Source organism: Monodelphis domestica, chromosome 1, assembly GCF_027887165.1.
Source record: "Monodelphis domestica isolate mMonDom1 chromosome 1, mMonDom1.pri, whole genome shotgun sequence".
Classification (NCBI taxonomy): domain Eukaryota; kingdom Metazoa; phylum Chordata; class Mammalia; order Didelphimorphia; family Didelphidae; genus Monodelphis; species Monodelphis domestica.
The window spans coordinates 656,036,748-656,057,635 of record NC_077227.1 but is presented as its reverse complement, the minus strand read 5'-3'; the positions used below and the strand labels follow the sequence as shown (position 1 = coordinate 656,057,635).

General features: G+C 36.5%; 1 protein-coding gene across 50 annotated transcripts in view; it reads right to left on the bottom strand.

The window, feature by feature from the left end:
• Positions 1–20,888, bottom strand: part of NRXN1 (neurexin 1) — a 1,454,617-nt gene that overhangs the window by 73,697 nt on the left and 1,360,032 nt on the right. For 2 of the 50 annotated variants that reach the window (XM_016428659.2, XM_056823838.1), the window contains exon 1: positions 17,238–17,637. The exons of the other annotated variants lie outside the window; for them this stretch is intronic. In XM_016428659.2, the coding sequence (XP_016284145.1) occupies positions 17,238–17,270 (33 nt within the window). In that variant the 5' untranslated portion in view covers positions 17,271–17,637. Of the gene's footprint in view, positions 1–17,237; positions 17,638–20,888 lie in introns of those variants that run through there. 50 annotated transcript variants of the gene reach the window in all.

Below are 20,888 nucleotides of genomic sequence, written 5' to 3'. Positions count from 1 at the left end.
AGAAGAAAGAACACAAAGATAGTTGGAGGAACTACATCAAAAGAACACAAAGTGTAAAATAAGAAACAAGAAGATCTAAAAGCAAAGTGGAGGGGAACAAAGGAAATATCTCATGTTAGAAAGTGGTAGAGTGGGCAGCTAGGTGGCTTAGTGGATTGAGAGTCAGTCCTGAAGAGGGGAAGTTCTGGGTTCAAATATGCCCTCAGACACTTCCTAGCTATGTAACCCTAGGCAAGCCACTTAACTCCAATTGTCTAGCCCTTATTGCTCTTCTGCCTGAGAACTAATACTTAGTATTTTCTTAGATAGAAAATGAGGGCTTTTTTTAAAGTGGTAGAATGATATCAATACATTTTTTACTTTCTATTCTTTTCCCACTATGAAGCGCTTTTCAGGTTTGTGACCAGAATATTAACTTAGATATGTTCTTTCTATGCAACATATTTCTTAATTTCCATATTTCAGGGTGTCTCTTTAAAATGCAAATGGGTCTGTTAAGCATAAAAGACAGTCAAAATCAGAGCTGACTATTGGCCAGCTAAGTAGAATTAATCTTTTTGGTTTCATGAGATACTTTAGCACCCAAATAGATAATCCTTCCTGTAAAAACATGCATAACATAGCATCACAGAGAAACTCTGAAGGACAGAGAAGGGACACACACAGTCTTGGTTCTGAGTCTTAGTTGCACTTTGCCAAAGCAAATATTATAAAATAAATGCAGAGAGATCATCAGTCATTTCAAGAAAGACAAAGGTGGCAAATTTTCTGGTGGGAGTCTCTTAGAACACACTTCCTCCTGGGTTAATACTATGAGGTATAGTAACTTGGAAATTAGACTAGGAGGTGGTTTCAAACAAAGAATACAAAAAGTAATGGTTGATTACGTTGGTTTTTTTTGAAAGGTCTAAAATTATGATAAATGAATAGTTGCTTCCAGAGCACCAGTGTATAGAATTTGGGGCCCTGCTTCAAATAGACTTCATAAAAAGCATTTGCTATAGTAGTATACCACACCTCAAAGCATTCCTCTACTCAAGGACCAGGATGTCTCTTAAGCTTTGCAGGGGGCAGTACAAAGCACTGCAGTTGAGGAGTTTTAAGTAACTCTGTTCTAGAAGTTAAAGCTATCATTATAAGATTATGTTAATAGCTAAACCTCCACTGTACATGTCAATTTACACCTCAGAAAGGCTGTATGCCAGCGCATCCACAGAATGCAAGAAAAACAAAAACAAAAAAAAAAGAATACATGTTCAGTTGCTCATTTGCAAATGGAAAACACAAAGAAAATGCAACCACAGTGTCCTCCCATAAATCACAAACCCTGAAATTAGGGCTGTGAAATTGCAAAGTCCTGATTATACCTCACAAGCCCTATGCCTGAAATGGAGGATTTCTCACTAAAAGGCTTCAGGCACTTGCAAAATGTGTGCTTTAGTAAGTATATACTGTAAGCATCAATAATGAGAGTTCGCTACCATTTCATATATCACACATGTGGATTCTCTACATCCAAAAGAATAAACCCAACCTTTCACCTAGAGAAAGAGGCTCCCATTTGTCTAATTCTCTCTTTTTTGGGGGGGGGAAGGGTAGAGGTCTTATTTGGAAACTGCCATTTTTTAAATAAATCTTTGTTAATGAAGAGTGATCTGATCATTTTTCTCAGACTACATTGTGGATTTTTTTTTAAACAAAATCAATCTCCCCATTTATTCCTACCTCCCACCAGAAGGCACAATTAGGCTCACTGAAGTAACATATACTTGCTCACCTAAGAGGTAGGGGTCTGAAACTGATTTAGGAACAGAGAATTTTCTGTCTGAACAGTCTATGGCATTTCTAAAATATTTATTGATATAAGGCCTAAAAATACATGAAGAAGGTAAAGCATTCAAATAGGTAATTATTCAGTAGAGTCAGCCCATGATTTTACACCACAGGATTCTTATTAGGAATACCTTCATTCATATCACAGCTTCTTGACACATGGTAATAAATATTTTCACTTAACATGAATAATTTAGTTCATTGGGCATATATAGCATGAAGAGTAGATTTGAAATGATTTCAGTATCTCATTGCAAGGCTTAAGTTCCTGGAAACTAAATATGAGAACAGACAGCCTTGAGACCCAGTCATCTGTTTTCAAAGAGCTTGCCTTACTTTCAGGATGCACATATTTTTCCTCATTTGTCAAAATGATGTTGAAATGTAAAGATGCTGTTTCTTCCTTGGCATTTCCTGTGGTGACTTCCTATGATACTGACAATGCTCATGCTTTCAAATCTATTGGACTTGCCAATGGAATGCTAATTAATAATGTTCTTCTTTCATAAAGAGAAGTGGTTTGGCAATAAAAATTCCATTCCCCAAATTCTGAAAGTAATAAAGTTTAAGGAAGATAGCTATTTTCTACCAACATTATAGAATCATCATATAGTAGAGCTAGAAGTATCCAAACCCCTCATTTTAGTGTTTAAAAAATCATGCCCCATTAGTATCCAGTGACTTGTCCAAAGATCTATAGTTGCTTTGTGACAAAGCCCTTAATAATTTACCATTCTGTCTTTGTTCTTTTCTTTTAAGAAAATGCAACTTTAAAAAATAAGAATAAACTATACTAAGTGGTTGCTTCTAACTAGATGTAATTCAGGATGTACTTTCTGATTATGTATGAAGGGTTTTTTTTAAACACAATATGGAAATCACTTTAAATGACCAGATTTTCTAAAAGAGAGAAAGCAAATCCCCCAATTTTCCCATTCCTAATGTGAGACTAAACCAGTTCTCTCCATGTATTATCTGTCAACATAAAGACTGATAATGGCACTACTGGTATCTTAAGTTTGTAGAGAGCTTTGCACTTTTTAAAAAGTGCTTTCAAATTCTTGTCATCATATGATCATCCGAACAAATATTTGATCAGCATAATTCATGTATAATTATTAGCATTTTCCAGTTGAACAACTTTATAAGACCCAGAAGAAGTTAAGCTATTTCCTTGATACCAATGAATTAATATACCAGGACCCAGGTCTCCACTCTCCTATATTAATTTCCTATACTACACTATCTTACATCAGTGAGACATCTTCCCATCTCTGATAGATAAATACTTGATTAAGAACTACAGGGAGAAGCAGTACATTTAAAATATTTTCTCTGAAAATGTGTAGGTTTCTTAGAGTGAGGTAGCCTTCAGATATCAAGGAATGGAAGCCTTTCCAATGGAGTTACTTCAGTTCACAAACAGCTAAGCAACTGTTTAAAATTGTAGTGTCTCACAGCTTTCTTTATCACTCAGGTCCCAGTTGGCCAGTAGGCATAAATGAACTGTAATAGAGATCTCTTTGGAAAGACAATCCACAAATCATAGGATAACCAATTTAGAACCAGAAAGGAATGAAAAGGAGGACTTGTCCTGAATTCTGAAGACAAAGAATAGAGAGGAAGTGAACTTTTCCTTAGGATGTCTTCTTGTGATCAATATCAATTAAAACTTAATACACTATTATCACCTGGAACACAGAGCAGGGGCCAATGGCTCAGTTGTGCTTTTTTAAATTTCAGATTGTTAAAATGTAAGTTGGCTAAGTAATTTCTGCAGGAAAGGCTTTATAACACAGATTCTTCCACAACAGACCTTTGTTCTGTTATATAGGCAGGTCCACTCAAATCTCTCCATTGTTTTCTATAACTTCAGCTACCCATGACCAAAATTCATTTACAAAATAAGGGAGTATTAACTGCAGACTGAATAACAAATAAATTATTATAGTTTCTTATCTTCACAAACTGGAGATAGTAGTTCTTTTCTATTCATTACTGTTTTGAAATACATTTTACCATTTCTTACTTACATCCACATAATTGTAATTTCACACTTCAGAATCACATTACTGTCTAGATTTGCAATTCAATGTTCATTGGTTTTAATTGGACAACTCAGGATAAAACAGTTGTGAATGGTTACTGATATGAAAGTAGGGACTTCTCTTATAAGCAGGGACACAAAATATACTGGCAGATGAAAAAGCATTTTGCTCAGTGTGGTATAAACTGAGTGTATAGACAGTACATGTTTAACTTAATTAAAGTATACTTTCATATGATCAAGAAGAGAGTGAAAGCAAATGAAATCTACATGATCCTTTGATGGATCACCATCCATCTCCCATGTGTGATATTGGAGGTTTCTTTATTTTTTCTCTTTGCCATTTTTCTGTTTTTTTTTGTTTTGTTTTGTTTTATTTACTTTTCATCATATTTCCTGCACTTACCACAGTGTCTGGTACATGTCATCAAATCAACCATCATTTATTAAGTATCTATCATGTACCTGAAACTGTACTATGTGCTGGAGATGCAAAGAAAGGAGTGGAGATGAGGGAGAGGGTCTGATCTCAAGAAACTCATAGTCTAATGGGGAAATAGGTGTTTAATAAATGTTTATTAGATAAGACTGACTCTCCTAACCACAGCCACTCTCCTAGGAATCTGAATTGGATGATCTTTTTTCTCTAATCATTTCTCAAAGATTTTACCAATTTTGAAAGGTTCAATTAGTAATTTGTTGGAGTGACTCTCCAATTTGTATGTCCTGCCCCCATGAGCTATATTCTGTATTACCACCATGGTAATGGATAATGTCTCTTGGATAGCCCCTAAGGATTTCTTTTTTCTTTTCCAGATTATATGTCAGCACACTTTTCAATAAGTGTTTTCTGACATTTTGCAAGTTCTTGGGAATTTCAAGCTCAAACATGTCCAAAATGGAGCTCATAATCCTTACTCTCATCATGTCTTTGCTCCAAACTTTTCTATTTCTGTTGGAGGGTTCTATCATCCTCCTAGTCATCAAGATTCACCATCTGGTATCATCTGTGATTCATCTCTCCTTCTCAGTTCTCCCTCCTCTCCATATCCAATCATTTCTTAAGTCTTCTTCATTCTACCTTTGTCATATCTCTCATATCTGTCCCCTTCATTCCACAGACATGACAACTTCAATCAAGACTCCAACCTTGTTTCTACTCTCTATCCCTAAATCAGGCTTTTTTACCTTTTTTTTTGGTCATGAACCCCTTTAGCAATTGGGTGAAGTCTGTAAACCCCTTTTCAGAATAATGCTTTTCAAAAAAGATTTTTTAAGAAAAGCTAAATTTCAGTTAGAGATTAGAGAATTTAAAATGCATTTTTCCCCCATCCAACTTCACAAGTTCCATAAAATCCAAGTCCTGCTCTAACCAATCTCCAACACAATTGCCAGAATAATTTTCCTAAAACAAAGGTCTGACCATATCATTCCAGAGTTTACAGAGCTTCAGTGACTAGAATAAAATGTTGGCTTTCAAAGCACTCAGCAGCCTAGTTCTAGTCAACCTTGCCAGGAATGTTTCAGATTATTCTTCTTTTGTAAATCATCTTATTGAAAAACTAATCCACTTGCTATTTTCCAAACTCAGCATTCCATGTTGTCCCTCAGCCACATTTGAACACACCTAGAATGGGTCTGGAATACACTGTTTCCTCTCTCCTCTTCTTAGAACCTATAACTTCCTTGTTAAGGCACAGCTCAGGTAGCCCTTCTCTGAGGCCTATCCTCATCCCCTTCATTCTGAATTCTCTCTCTCCTCAAATTGTCTTAGAGTTACTAATCTGTTGATATATTTGCCTCATTGTAGACAGAATACAAATTCCTGGAGGCAGGATTTTTTTTTCATTTTTGCTTTTGTATATTTAGCATCTAGTATGTAGTAAGTGTCTAATAAATCCTTGGTGACTGTTGTTAAATGAATGAGACATTCTATATAATAGCAAGCTAAATCACTGGTTGTTTCTTAATATAAGGGCCTGGTGGTTTTTATATTTTACCAAACTTCAATGATGGCCTAAAGCATTTCTAAGATGCCATTTTTAAACTTCCAAGCTGAAATCTGCTACATTTTCTCTAATAGAAAATGCTTTTGAGGATATGTACTTTGAAATACTAATGTGCTTTAATCTTTAAAAGAGAGACAGAGACACAGAGAAAGAGTGTGGAAAGACAGACAGAGGCAGAGAGAGGAAGGAAGAGAGAGGGAGGAAGAGGGAGGGAGAGGGAGAGGTATATGGTACAATCCCACCCACCCTACCCCTCCACTTGCAAGGAGAACTGTAGGTAAGGAAACATCCTTTACCATTGAAGACAATCAGTTTGCTGCAACTTACATTCTAAGTAATATATACCTGGAAAAATAGCCTAAAGAAATAATCATAATATACACTGAAAAACTCTTTGATCTCATATGATCCTATATACCCTCTTACCCTAACCATTCCTCAAAAAAAAAAATGGAGGAATGGAAAGAGCATTGGACAGTGAGTCAAGAGATTGGAGTTCAAGTTCTGACCCAGATACTGAAATTTTTGTAGCTGTGTGACATTTGACAAGTCACAAAATACTTGAGTCTCAGTATCTTCTTTTTTAACCCTTACCTTCTCTCTTAGAATCAATACTATGTATATTCTAAAGCAGAAGAGAAATAAGGACTGGAAAGTTGGGGTTAAGTGACTTGCCCAGGGTCACACAACTTGGCAATATCTGAGGTAAAATTTGAATCCAGGTCCTCCTGACTCCAGGCTTGGCTCTCTATCCACTGAGCCACTTAGCTGCCCAAAACTCAATATCTTCTTCAATTAGTTCTTTAGAAATGGGAAAAGGAAGAAGTAGGATTAAATTGTATCTTTTCTATAAGATTTCTTTTGCTTCTAACACTCTACAACTGATTCTGCAAGCTGGCAAAACTATGGTAATAATAATGTTTTTTAAAGGCATAGGTTCTTACAAAACAAAAACAAACAGGAAAACTCCTGTGATATCCACAAACATACACTTGTATGACATCAATTTAAATAGCATGTCTGTTAGGCAGTTTTAAAAATTATAGGCTTTCAAATAGACCAAGAATATGTTTTCTCCACACCCCCTTCACTGTGTTCAGCCTTCATCTCTTCTTTCAGAAGTGCCACAAAGTGTTGATGCATCATTGGGGGAATTGTTAGGTACAGATAGGCTAAAGGCAATATTTATTTTGTTACTTGCATCAGCAGGTTTTTGTTTAGAATGGCACTAGCTATTACAAATGACAAACTTCACCAAAAGACATAGTAGAAGATCAAAAATACAGGGCTCTAAAAAACAGTCAGTGTATGGCAACAGTTAAACAGTGATCTGATGCTTACTTATCTTATCTCGAGTCCTTGATTGAATAAAACCACCAAGAGCCATATAGCTTTGCTTTTCACATTGAGGCAGCTGCTTCACTCAGCTCTGATGAAGGATCCCCTTTAGGGTTTTCCTTTAATTTTCATTTTTTTTTGCAATTACTATTGCTAACCACTTCGGTCCGTCTCTCTCTCTCTCTCTCTCTCTCTCTCTCTCTCTCTCTCTCTCTCTCTCTCTCTCTCTCTCTCTCTCTCTCTCTCTCTCTCTCTCTCTCTCTCTCTCTCTCTCTCTCTCTCTCTCTCTCTCTCTCTCTCTCTCTCTCTCTCTCTCTGTGTCTCTCTGTCCCCACATATATGTGTGTGTGTGTGTGTGTGTGTGTGTGTGTATACACATATATATGATTCCACAGAAATATTTATTTATCATCTGCTCTTAATCCTTTAAGACCAAAGACCCAAACTGGTCTTGTGTATAGGTATGTGGGGGAGGGGTGTCTGTGTTTGTGTGTATGCATGTATACACAAACACCATCAGGAAAGAAGAAAGTTGGAACAGGCACAAAGGTAAATCATTGCTGGAGTAAATTGCCAGTGCATTCAACTGTGATCTAATGGCCTGAGAATCTTCGTGCCTGTACTAACATGTCTAATTTTCTGCTAGGAGAATTTGACTCACTGTCACATTGTGGTGACATCAATGAGAAGAAAATAAGTTCTATTTTTTTTTTCTAATGTAAAAATTGAACTAGTAGGTAGAATGATATAGAGCAGAGTCGGGAAGACCTGGGTTCAGTTCCAATTTTAATACAGTGATTGTGAGACCAGTGGTTATCACTCTGATCTTCAGTGCCCCAGGGCATCTGTCTACAACTGCAAATTGTAGAACAGTGGCAGATCTGCACTGGCAGTGGTAGCTTTTTTCATCTGGGAGCTCCTTTTACAGATGAAATCACAAAGACAAAAAAAATGATGGAGGAGTGAGTAATAACAACTTATTTAAGTGAATAAAAATATACAACAGATTTCAAATTTAAATGCCTTATTTTCATTGTTCATAAGGTAGAAAAATAATTTACCATTGGAATGGATACTTTGATAATTTGATGGTTCTTTGTTATCACTGCTGGGGTTATTCCTTCCAACAATGAAGATTAGGGCTTATAAAGATTTCCAGCAGGTCAGTCTTACAAGGGTTCATCATATGCCTTCCTATGTGAAATGTTGGAAGTACTGGGATTAGCCCCCTGTTCACTGAACTTTTTGATTGATGGCTCTATCAACTGTTTTTTTTTTTAAACCTTTACCTTCTGTCTTGAAGTCAATACTGTGTATTGGCTCCAAGGCAGAAGAATGGTAAGGGCTAGGAAATGGGGGTCAAGTGACTTGCCCAGGGTCACACAGCTGGGAAGTATCTGAGGTGAGATTTGAACCTAGGAACTCCCATCTCTAGGCCTGGCTTTCAATCCACTGAGCTACCCAGCTGCCCTCTCTATCAACCATTAAAATGTAAATAACCCTGGGGAACATGGCACTAATATTATAAACATAATGAACGAGTTTATCAGACCTTGAGAACAGGATTTGTTACAAAAACATGAAGGGATACTCCAATTGAGAGGGAGATGTTCTCTAAGCTAAGGGGGGAAATGGGAAGCAGTAGGTTGTTCCTAATTTTTTTCCTGTTCACTGTATCTCTCCATTCACCTTCCAGAAGTCACAATGAAAACTCACAGAAGGTTAGAACTGGAAGGAACCTTAGCCTTCTTTAGGTAGTCTAATCTGTCATTGCATAGATGAGGAAATGCACCATGAGTAAGACTTTATGACTTGTTGCTATTTGAATAGCATTCTGTTCAAATTGAAATTCTGTAGGTACCAGCTGCTTAGTGTGTGATAATTATCCTGGATCTAAGATCCAGCAAGTAAACCTAATCACTCAATAAGGGTCAATGAATTCAAGCTTTTTCTATGTAATCATTATAGTTCCATCTCACTTCACAGCTCATCCTAGGATCACATAATTAGTCAGAGAAGGGACTGTGGAGGTCACCAACCCTCTCATTTTACATGTACCATTATGGCAATAATATGAAGTTGAGAGAATGTACACCAGGCATGAGGGAATAGTGTATACAAAAACATAGGGATAGGAGATAGAATGTCTTGCAGAACACCAAGATGGCTAGTTTTACTGGACATGAAGGGAATTCATCAGCCCAGGACAGCCTCCTTTTAAAGCACTCCACAGGAAACTAAATGAACATTTCGTGATTTAGAATGTCTTTTTCTAAATCCAAAGGAGGTGGGGCAGGGTCCTATGAACAGGAGGGAAACTATAGGGACTGGGAGTACCAAGAAAGAACTTCCATAGTTGAGTACAAAAAAAGGGAGATTAAATTTCTGGATTGTTTGATATGAAAAGTTGATCTGGAAGGACAGAGAGAGCTTGAAGACATCTAGCATATCTACTTGTAGCTTATTCGCACAAAAAGTAATGAGAATAAGAAAACTAAAGTATGGATTTTGATGGTTTATAGAAAAAGTCATTTGGAAATTTGACAACTACATTCTGAGATCTTACCCTAAGGCTCTTGGTTGCTAATTGACTATCTAAATCTAGCTTAGTTGTTATATTTGGTTAACTGATTTCATTTTCAACCTTTAAAAGTAAAGGTGCCCAGTCACAAATGCCTTCGAGGCATAGAGACCACAAAGAGCAAGAGTTAGCAAAACAAGTATTTACTGATGATTAGTTCTCTCAAGGATTTATTTGCTTTATGATGTACTTGCTAAAGGTCAAGGCTGGAACAACTCTAGAAACACAGGCATTTTATATTAAGTTACATTCACCAAAGGCCAGCCGGAATTCAACCAAGTAATTGACATGCTCTGGGGACCAAAGTGAGGGCTTTCGACTTTATAGTGATAATTAGATGGGGAAGGATTTTCTTAGCTATTTTAGGCATTCATAGAGAGGGTGCTTTCCAATAGAAGGGCAAAGATCACCGTTCCTTGGAGGCAAAACAGTATTTTATGTTTTACTTCACAGTGGAAAGAAGTAATTTTAACTGGTGAAGTCCAAACCATACCATTCAAATTATTGTGTTAAGAACTGAAACCTTTACTAACATTAAAAAACTCTTTAAAATATTAGAATGTATTGCATGATAGCACATGTATAACATGATACTGCTTGCTGCCTCGGGGAAGGGAGAAGGGAGGAAGAGAATTTAAATTGCAAAATGTCAGATAACAAATGTTAAAAATTATATTTCTATGCAATTGGGGAAAATACAAAATTTTTAAAAAAGAGATTATAACTAGCATTTACATATTACTTTAAAGTTTACAAAGCACTTTCCATAATATCCTGTGAAATAGGTGCTATTAACAATATACCCTTTTTAAAGATGAGGAACCTGAGAGAGAGTAAATAAATTGCCTAGTAAATAAATCGGTCAAATGTTGCAGTCCACTCTTTATTACCCTATTTGAGGTTTTCTTGGCAAAATTATTGGAATGGTCTCGAGCTCATTTTATAGATGAGGAAAGTAAGAAGAAAGGGTTAAGTAACTTGCCTAAGGGTCACACAGCCATTAAGTGTCTGATGTCAGATTCAAACTCAGGAAAATGGGTCTTCTTGATTTCAAAACCAGCACTTTATCCACTGTATCACTGCCTAAGGATATACAGTTAGTATTTTGGACAGGATTTGAACACAAGATGTTCTAACTGCAAGTCCTGTACTCTCTCCATTATTCTATGCACACATACAAACATATACATACACATATAGTATATACATACTCAAGTTTTTTTGTTTCATTTTCATAAGAATGTATATGTAGATGCTGAAGGCAAATAGTTCTTCAAGACATAACAGGAAAACTTTGGAAATACTCTTGAAATAGGTAATTATTCAGATTGATATAGCTGAAAGTATAGTTTTAGAGAGGACATGGGTTAAATATCAGCTCCATTTTGTTTGCTGGGTGACCTTGGGAAAATTACTTGGCACCTCAGTTTTCTCATCCATAAAATGGGGAAACTAGACCACAGGTCCCATAAAGTTCCTACCTGTTCTAAATCCCATGATCTCTATGCCTTCTTGTCTTTCCTTTCTCTAAACTCTAAAGTATGAATTCTTATTGATGGTCACACAGTAGGCACTCAAAATCTAATGAGATTTATGTAGATTTGCATGTGACTGTTTTTTCTTTTAATTTAGTAGTTCTAAGGGTGTTCATCTTGTCTCCTCTATAAGAGAGTAAAATGATTTTAGGAAGTAGGTGTTATCTCACTTTCTTCTATGTCCCACAGCAAAATGACTGTGTCTAACATGGTGCTTGTCAATAAATATTTATTAAGCATCCTTCATTCAGTACCTTTGTAGACGGTACTGTGTTAACTGAAGAGTAAAAAGTGAACTTCTCAGTAGATATGCATAGATTAACTGTAAGCACTGCAGATAAATTATATATAGATATAGATATATAATTGTTCCCATCCCCAAACCTAAAGTAACACATAAATACAGCTTTCTCAAGTCATTAAAATTATTTTATATTTCCTGGAGAAGTCCTAAAATTACTCTATGAATCCCAACTATATCTAGTATCTGGAAGATTACCCATTGGAGTTTTTTTTTTTTTCAGTTTTGAAAATCCACAAAGCAAACGGAAGATTCATTAAAGAAGCTTTTATTAAATACCTACTCCTACTGTCTATGGAGAGCACTATACTAGAGGATAGGTTAAATACAAAATTTAGACAACAGTCCTGCTCTCATGGAGCTTAATACTGGGTAAGGCAAAAATAGAAACAGCATAATATCCAACATTATGTGAGTGAATTGATTTTTTTAAGTCTCCCATGAAAAGAGGATTGAGGTGTGGGGGCACCAGGAGTCCTGAATTTTTTGGATATCCCAGTATTACCCAGAACATAGACAATTTTAAGTAAATAATTTTTTTAAAGTCCTTATTGTGTTGGCTATAAACAACATGCACTTTTTTGGTGCTATTAACAACTGCCATCACTGTGCTAGTAATCACTGTACATACGCATTACTTTTAAACTTTATTTTGAAAATAAATTCTCTCTATGGTTCTGTTTCATATACTATCCTTGCCCCAAATAAATGATTTCCTCTTAACATCTATGACTCAGCAGCAGCAGAAGGTCAGTCAGCAGGTGATTAGTTTTTTTGGCCACAGCAGCCCTTCATGAAGACTGTCTGCTAAGGTGGGAGGAGTAGTGAACCACAGGGAGTACCCACATTGATGTTATCTTTAAAAGTATTGAGGTATAACCTCCCTGAGACTATGCTCCAGTAGCCCTTTCAATTTTGAGAAACTTGAATCTGATGATTGGATAAAGGTAGATACCCATATTTTTGAAGTCTCTATCATGTCCATGAATTTACCAGTAAATCTCACTTGTGAACTTATTTTATCCTTTTTTTATTTTTTGTCAAAAAGCTTAAGTAAGCTTACAGCCAAGATTGGAGCACCCTACAAAACCTATAAAAGTATTAACAAAAAGCAGCAGGAACCAAGGTGAAGGCTTATAGTCTTCAGAACTGATTTATTTTAGTAACTGGGATTGATCTTTGCTAAAATGTCATTTGTGTGAGTCTCATGTTTTAGGTTCTCAGTGACAAAAAAAATGAGGTCTTATAACATAAAAAGCATTACAATATGAACTATGTCAGAGAAAAGACATAAAACTAAAATAGCATTTCTTTAAGCTCTTTTTTTAAAAAGATCAACTAAATTATTTATCACAAGAGCTGCTTAAAACTAATTTAATAGGCTTAAAAAATATACCTGCCAATCCCCACTTACATTTTCCAACACTTAAAGAATGCATATATCAGAAGTAGTTTTAAGTTACTTCAAGCCAGTCATTTTATGGAAAAGCAATAATTTGATGGGTTGATAAAGTCTTCAATGTCAACTGGCCTTTTAAAAAAGAAAAATGCATAAACAGCGGAATGGCAAAAATAATAAGGAAGGAAGGAAGGTAGGAAGGAAAGGGATGGAGGGAGGGATAGAGGAAGGAAAGAAGTAAGCAAGAAAGAAAGCAAGAAAGAAAAAGAAAGAAAGAAAAGAAGAGAAGAGAAAAAAGAAAAGAAGAGGAAGAGAAAATTTGGTAGTTTATACATTTCAGGCCTCTTACTTTCTTGAATTTTGACCAATCATCTACAAGTCCAGGAAGAGTCCATAGATTCTCACCTAATTACTTTATGCAATGAGAGATCACCCAGAGATAAACCAAAATACTAGATTCAAACTTTTGTCACCATATTGACAAGAAAAGACAGGAACAGATTGAAAGATCAACCATCAAGTGTATCTACCATGAGAGAAAAGTCAAATTTATGGTGAACATTATCAATCTTTGAAAGGAAATACAAAAATAATAATAATAATAATGTAATACATACAAGGCAAACCCAAATAGCAATATATTAAAATGAAATTAATTCTAGGACTCAGAGCTAGAGAAAATATCACTTAGCCTCCATATTACAGATGAGTACAATGGCATTAGTAAGGGAAGGTGAGTCAATATATCTTTGCACTGTGGTAAAGGCTGCATTTTAAAATTAGTAGATGAAGACTGTGAGAAGGAAGAAAGAATGTCTAAAAGGAGAGTGTGAAAGCTTAGCCCAGGAAACATTTAAACTCATCACAAACTCCCAAAGCACTTTCTCTCTTAGAAGTAGTGACCAAAAGCTTTTCCTGTTATAAAGCTTAAACAATGTTAGCTAAAAGGGAATTTCCCACCAATTACTATTCTGACTACTGTATTCATCATGTTGTTAATTGATGGTACTTTCAGTCAGTAAATGCACCCAGATGCTATAAGATGAGCTCATTTCAGAAATTAAAGTAGCATATGCAATCATAGTGACATTTCACCATAAGCACCCAACATATCGTTAATATGCAATGTAATATAACTAATTATTTAACTAACATATTAGCATTTCTCTAGTGGTTTGATATATTTTCTTGGCACTTGAGCCCAAATTGAAAAATGGAAGCTCTTTATACAACTCTCTAGGCTCTTTCCCTCAAGTCCTTTTGGTTTTGACCCTAAACATAATCTGAGTATCAACCTCTTAGGATACCTCAATTGTGCATAGTCAATGGAAAATAAAAGAAGAAAACAAGCTTCTCACCACAGCTTGACTATACTGCTACTATGCTTCATCAGCATTACTCAGATTCCCAAAACACAAATGACTTTCCAAAGTACTGCCTACAGGATTTGTTTCTCCTTGGAATTTCAGGAGATTGTTTTCTGAGGGTCCCTAAAGGAACCTCACCTCATTAGGTTGTTCAGATGAGTAGACAAGTAGCCACTTTTCTTGCTTTTAGAAGTTCTTCATATTGGATCCAGAGGTTCTCCAAAAGAAGAAGGAAGGGAGGAAGAGGGGAAGGAAGGAAGGAAGGAAGGAAGGAAGGAAGGAAGGAAGGAAGGAAGGAAGGAAGGAAGGAAGGAAGGAAGGAAGGAAGGAAGGAAGGAAGGAAGGAAGGAAGGAAGGAAGGAAGGAAGGAAGGAAGGAAGGAAGGAAGGAAAGAAGGAAGGAAGGAAGGAAGGAAGGAAGGAGGGAGGATAATTACAGATAAGGAAGTAACTAGAAATTATCTAAGTTCTTTGGCTCCTGGAAGCCAAATAAATGTTTTGAGTAAATGGTTTTACTTCATCACTGATTCCACTTCCAATAGTTTTAAGAATATTGACATTAACTAAGAATATATTCCAATACAATGAAAATTAGAAAAGTCAATCAAATGCATCAAAAAGAGGAGGGTGCTATATAGAAGCTCTCAACTAAATTCTACCAGCAAGTTCTTGGTGGTTGAACTACTAAGCTAGAAATTGTGTACTCCTTAAAATGACATTTGGAATTCTGAATGTCTGATTTGTTTGATTTTTTGATATTCTTGATTCAGTTCAGTGACACTTCTACACCATGACTGCTGTGTTTCACTACAGTCTAGCTTCACTTGGAAAAAGCTGAAACCCCTGACTACTTCTGTGTTGACCTGAAAGGATTATTAATATTAGGGTGTTAAGAAACAAACTGATTTCCATGCTGGCTCAGCCCTTAAGCCCTTTCCAGGCAAAAGCTGTCAGCTGTGTACAATTCCCTGGCTGCCTGGGTGATGTGCAGGGCTGTTGATGGAAGATGCTGGGAAACTCATTTCACTGAGGGTTTTGGGTTGGACCAGAGCCAGGGTCAACAGCCATACCCCACTCCTTAAAAAAAAAAAAAAGCAAAATGCTGAGAGAAAGGAATATGAGAAAATTCTATTCTAGAAATGAACCTGTATTAAAAGTCAAAAATGAAAAATGAGTAACAGATTCACAGGACAATATATCATTTTAGACAATGAAAACATACATAGCAACAAGGTTAGGAAAACCTTACTTTTTAAAATCTATCAATGGCCAAAACAACTGAGTTTTGACATTCAGATCCACAAATGCTAGAAACATAGCCACTGTTCTGTCATCCATATTTAGATACTAGTGTCTCAAAAATTAATATACCTTTACATTTTATTCCATACTTAACCTTTCATAATCCTAACACTATAAAAAAAGCATCATGCTAGGTATTGTTCATATTTGCCAAGGCAAGTCAAATTCACATTTCCCTTCCTAAATTCCAATTATCTTTACCAACTAATTTAAAGAAAAACAGATTGTCACAATAGCCTTTGCAGTCTGTCTTCTAATTCAAGGAAGAAAAAATTTTTTTTAAAGAACTGAGGTTACAGTTATCTTCCCTGTCAAGCCCCCATCACCCTTCCTCTCCAGAATGAGCTTTTCTTCTTCCCCTCCCCACCCCATCCATCTGCTCCTCCCCCACCTATTGTCTCTCTCTACTCACTGTCAGAGCATGCCTGTCCCATCTGGTAATACTCTTGGCTTCTGCCAGCTCTAATTCCCGAGGGCCATGCAAATGTTAAAATGCCAAGCCATTTTTGCTCTTAGAAAGAAGATTAAGGACCACCAAGAAGGATATCAAAATGTTCCCCAAACAAATCATACACCTAGAAACAAACATGTATATATATATATATATATTTTTTTTCTCATACACCCATCTTTTTTAGAACATACTCTCTAATTGGTTAAAATGAAGGATTCGTAAAAATTCCTTGTTGGGGAGATTTTAAAAATTCAAGTCTTGCTTTACACATCTGAATTAAACAAGCAAACATAATTTTAAAATACACATACACACAATAATTTCATCCTCACAGACATGTAGATTATTTCTTTCTCCCCTGCCCCCTGATCAGAATTAATGCTAAAAATTCAATAAACATGAAATAATTTCATTTGTTAATCAAATGTTGCCATTCACTGTTAAGACATTTTCTATTCCACCACACATGCATTTAACTCAGATATCCCAGCTCTACAAATTCTCAAAGAAAAACCCCACTGTGCCATAAAAGCATGCATGGTCAGGATCTAAACATCTCCAAACAAAAACATCACTATGCCATTACAATACAGCATCCAGTCAAGTAATGGAAGCAGCCTTTATTCATGCTTTTACTTGGGTCAACTCAACACACATATACGTATATACACAGTTATATACAGAGGTAGAATATATATAAACTATATATAATATATATAAAATCTTGTTGCTCTTGCCACAAGCATGCTAACGAAACTCTGATGCTCACAAAAGCAGCAAATGAAAAATATAAGCAATCATGCCCAGGGTTTAAAGAGTTCTTTTCTTTGAAAAAAAATTAATTTTCAAAAGCTTTTTTGATTTCACATATAGCGTGCATAAATTTGATCTTAATCTCAATGCCATGCAATCTCCAAGGAGATATAGTATTCTATATTTTAAAATTCGTTTAAGTAATTGGTCCAAATGACTTTTGTTATTATTATTATTGTTCTTAGACTAATGGTATTTAAACCCTGCATGCTGCAGTGCTAAGTCTGTGCTCAGTATCGGCTGTGATAGAAGAAGCTACCTGCGAGGTTTCACAGTGCCATCTCATATCCATGTCTGTCTGGCTACCCTGCGTGCTTAGAGCTTTTTTCTTAATTCTTAATGGAAATCCTAGGAAATTTAGTCCATCCTCTGAAATCAATACTGGTGACAGGAGAGCTCCCTGACTCAGTGGGAGATCAGGAAGATAAATTGCCTGCGCATCAGCCTGGCCTATCAGTGCCCTGCACACAGATGGGCGAGAAAAGACACAGAAAAGGCTCCAATTGTCACGTGTCACCGAGGAGCCAATGGCGGCCGCGCTGCTGCAGGGGAAAGGGACGCTGCAGTTGCTTCTGCAGAAGAGATGGGCTGGTGAATACAAGATGGGCCACCTCCCCCCTCGCGCATATCCGCTTGCGTGTACTGCCTGCCGAGCACGACCCCACCCTTTATCCTCCTCCCTCCCAGGTCCATTCTGGCCCGCCCCGCCCCGCCCCACCCCGCCTTGCCTTGCGCCTTGCCCCTCTCTGCCCCGCCCCGCCCCGCCCCGCCTCCACCCACACCTCCGGAACTCTCAGCTCTGCTTCACAATCCCCCCCCCCCAACCCCTTTCTAGTACCTATGCCACTTCGAGGTCCCCTAAACTAAGGCTGAGATTGCCAGGGAACGGATCCCACACACCTTGTGCCTCTCTTTCCTACCCACTCCCATTTACAAAAGTTAAAAAAAAAAGACAAAAACCTCTCAACTTTACTTTCCTATCCAACATGATTCCTGCAGATTTAAATCTGCCCTAGCCTTTTAAACTCTTCTGTTGACACCGTGTTTAGGTCTACTATTAAATTAGCAACCTTAAACTCTGCAATTAGCATGCAAGCCCTCTTAACGGAACCGCCTCAAAGCCTTATAATTGTAATTATAATTTTATTTCCAAGTTAATGAATGACATTTTTTGTATGCCATGTTTATAATGAGTATTTTTATGGGATGATTTTGTAAAGGCAATTAGGCAGCATTAAGAAATACATTATTATGGTCTTTTGCCAATTAGAGTTGTTACTTAAAAAAAAAACCCTAATAAAATCTGCTATTTTGTGTTTGATTTTAAAATACAAACAAAATATGCTTGGTCCCCTCTCCCAAAATCTGATTGTTAGATGTGTTCTCCTGTGATTGCAACATATATTTATCTGCTGTCTTTATTCTGAAAGTTACAATAATTCTTTCATAAACAGAGGCTGCACATCTGGGATACCATATGGAAACCTATCCCAATGTGCATCTGCTTCCATTGATCATACTGTAACAACAGCTACAACACACAGTTTTTTAAGGTAAGATGATCACATCTTTTCTGACAAAGAAGGTTACATATAATAATAATAATGATTCTTTTCAAGCAACATTTGCTAATGTTGGAGGAAAAGCCACTCTAAAGTCTACAAAAAGAAGATTCATTTCTGGAAAAATATATTTGCATAACTTTCTAGTTCCTGTTCCATATCATTTTATGCTTTGCCTAATTGAGTGAGATTCTGAAATTTCAAGAGTTAATATAATCAAGTGTCAATCTCTCTCAAGGAGGCCTTTCACTCACTGAAATCTATTTAGAATAATGAATCAGAGAACAAAGGTAAGTTGGTATTCTGTCATCAGTAAATTGCCAGTAAGGTCTGGAAGAATGGTTTAAAATTCCTAAGCTCACATTATCTTAGCAATTATTATTATTTTAACAAAACTCTAAACCCGAGCTCCCTTTCAATCATTTTACAAGTTGATATACATGGAGAAGAAGTGGGGGAGGGGGACAAGGAGAAAGGACAAGGGTGGAAAGTGTAATATATAATAATTCACAAAATACTTATTGATTGATTTGTTTGTTATAGGAAACCTTTTTGTTCAGGACCACAAGATCACCAGACCACCATCAAGGTATCACCATTCCCTAGAATTATATACCTGTCAGGAGAGTGGTTCTTCACTTTGATTGTATGAGGGCCCTTTTTTTATGTAAAAAGATTGCAGTTTTACACAACATAGTAGTTATATTATTTGAGAAAATAATACTGTGACAAAAACACTGTTTCACCTTCCTTCAAGATTCGTCCCTCTTGTCACTTCTTGTTCCAATTTTTCCTGATTCCTCTAGTTAAGTGTGTGTTCTCTTTTCTCAGATTATATTATATTTACTAACCTGTTGTATTTTTCTGGATACAATAAGTATAGGTACCTTTAAAACAACTAATTATTTTTTTTTATGAGTTGTTCCTCCTTGCCTAGCTTTTGGAATAGACAGACAGAAGGAACATCTATTGTTTTCTGTGCGTCAGATCCTGTGCTAAGCAGTGAGGTTAGTGAAGTCCCTCTCCTTAAGAAGCTTGCAGCCTAAGCAGTGAAGACAATACATAAAGATAAACTTACTACTTGGGGGTGGGTGGATGGGGAGAGAATGGGGGAAGAAAATTGGGAGGAAGGGAGAATGTAGAAGAAAAAAAAAATTTTTAAAGAATGTTAAAAGTGGTTTTTATATGTTCTTGGGAGGGGGAAATAAAATATTATTTTAAAAAATGAGTTGGAAAGGGGTGGGGAAGAGTGGTAGTACCTAAAACTATATGATATTGAGATGACCAGGATGTAGCATAGATGCCTGAGTACTAGTAAGATCATGTAAACCCTCACCTATCAGAGCTTGAGAATCCAGAAGTGGAATCCAAGTTTCTCATGAAGAGGACATGATGAGCATTCAAGCAGAAAAGACATTAAATGGAGATAGAAGAGAGTCAAGGCCTAGGCTCTAGCAAAACTTAGTGTCTTGCATATAGAACAGACCTAAAAAGCATCAGTGATTATCATGAAACTTCTGAGTCGGATGGGACCTCAATAACTATCTTATTCAACATATTGCCGCAAAAAAAAAAAAAATTCCCTTTACACCATATCTTAAAAAAATGTTCATCCAAACTTGTTCAAATTGACTTGAGTTCATATTGTGAAATTATGCAGTCATTGTCCCTTTGGCTTTTATGTGTTTTAAAAGAGGTATATGGCATATCTATTCAGCCTTTTGGGAGTGGGCTTACATCACATCTAAAAGAATTCCTCTAAATATGTCTCAACCATCATCTTTCTTCCTTTGAAAAGATGACATTAGGGCTCAAGGGTGCCTTTTTACTATCATCTACTTGGAAGTCTAGTTGAGGACCCTTGGAGAGGAAAGTTGTGGGAGGGTAACAGCTCTAGTCTCTGACAAATGCCTGTTTTCTTCCAAAGTTAGTTCAGATGCCGCCTCCCACATATGACCTTTCCCGATTCCCCCAGCTGCTAGTGCCAGCTACTTCCCTTGCCTCATACTGATGGGTATTTATTTGTATATGCTTCTCTGTTTACATGTTATCTTCTCAGATAGATAGCTACTTCTTGTATGCTACTTGAGGCCAGGGACTAAAGTTTCACCTTTGACTTTGTATCCTCAGCAAGCCACACAATGCCTGGAATGAAACTGGTACTTGATAAATCCTTGCTACTTTGGTCTGTGACTTCAGTTACAGTCTGTATAATCTGATGCTATTTGACCCTAAACCTATTTTTTGCCTCAGATGACCCAAAAGGTTTGCTTTGAAAATTAAAAACAAAACAAAACAAACAAACAAACAAAAAACTCCAGGCAATCAATCACCAAGGATTTATTAAG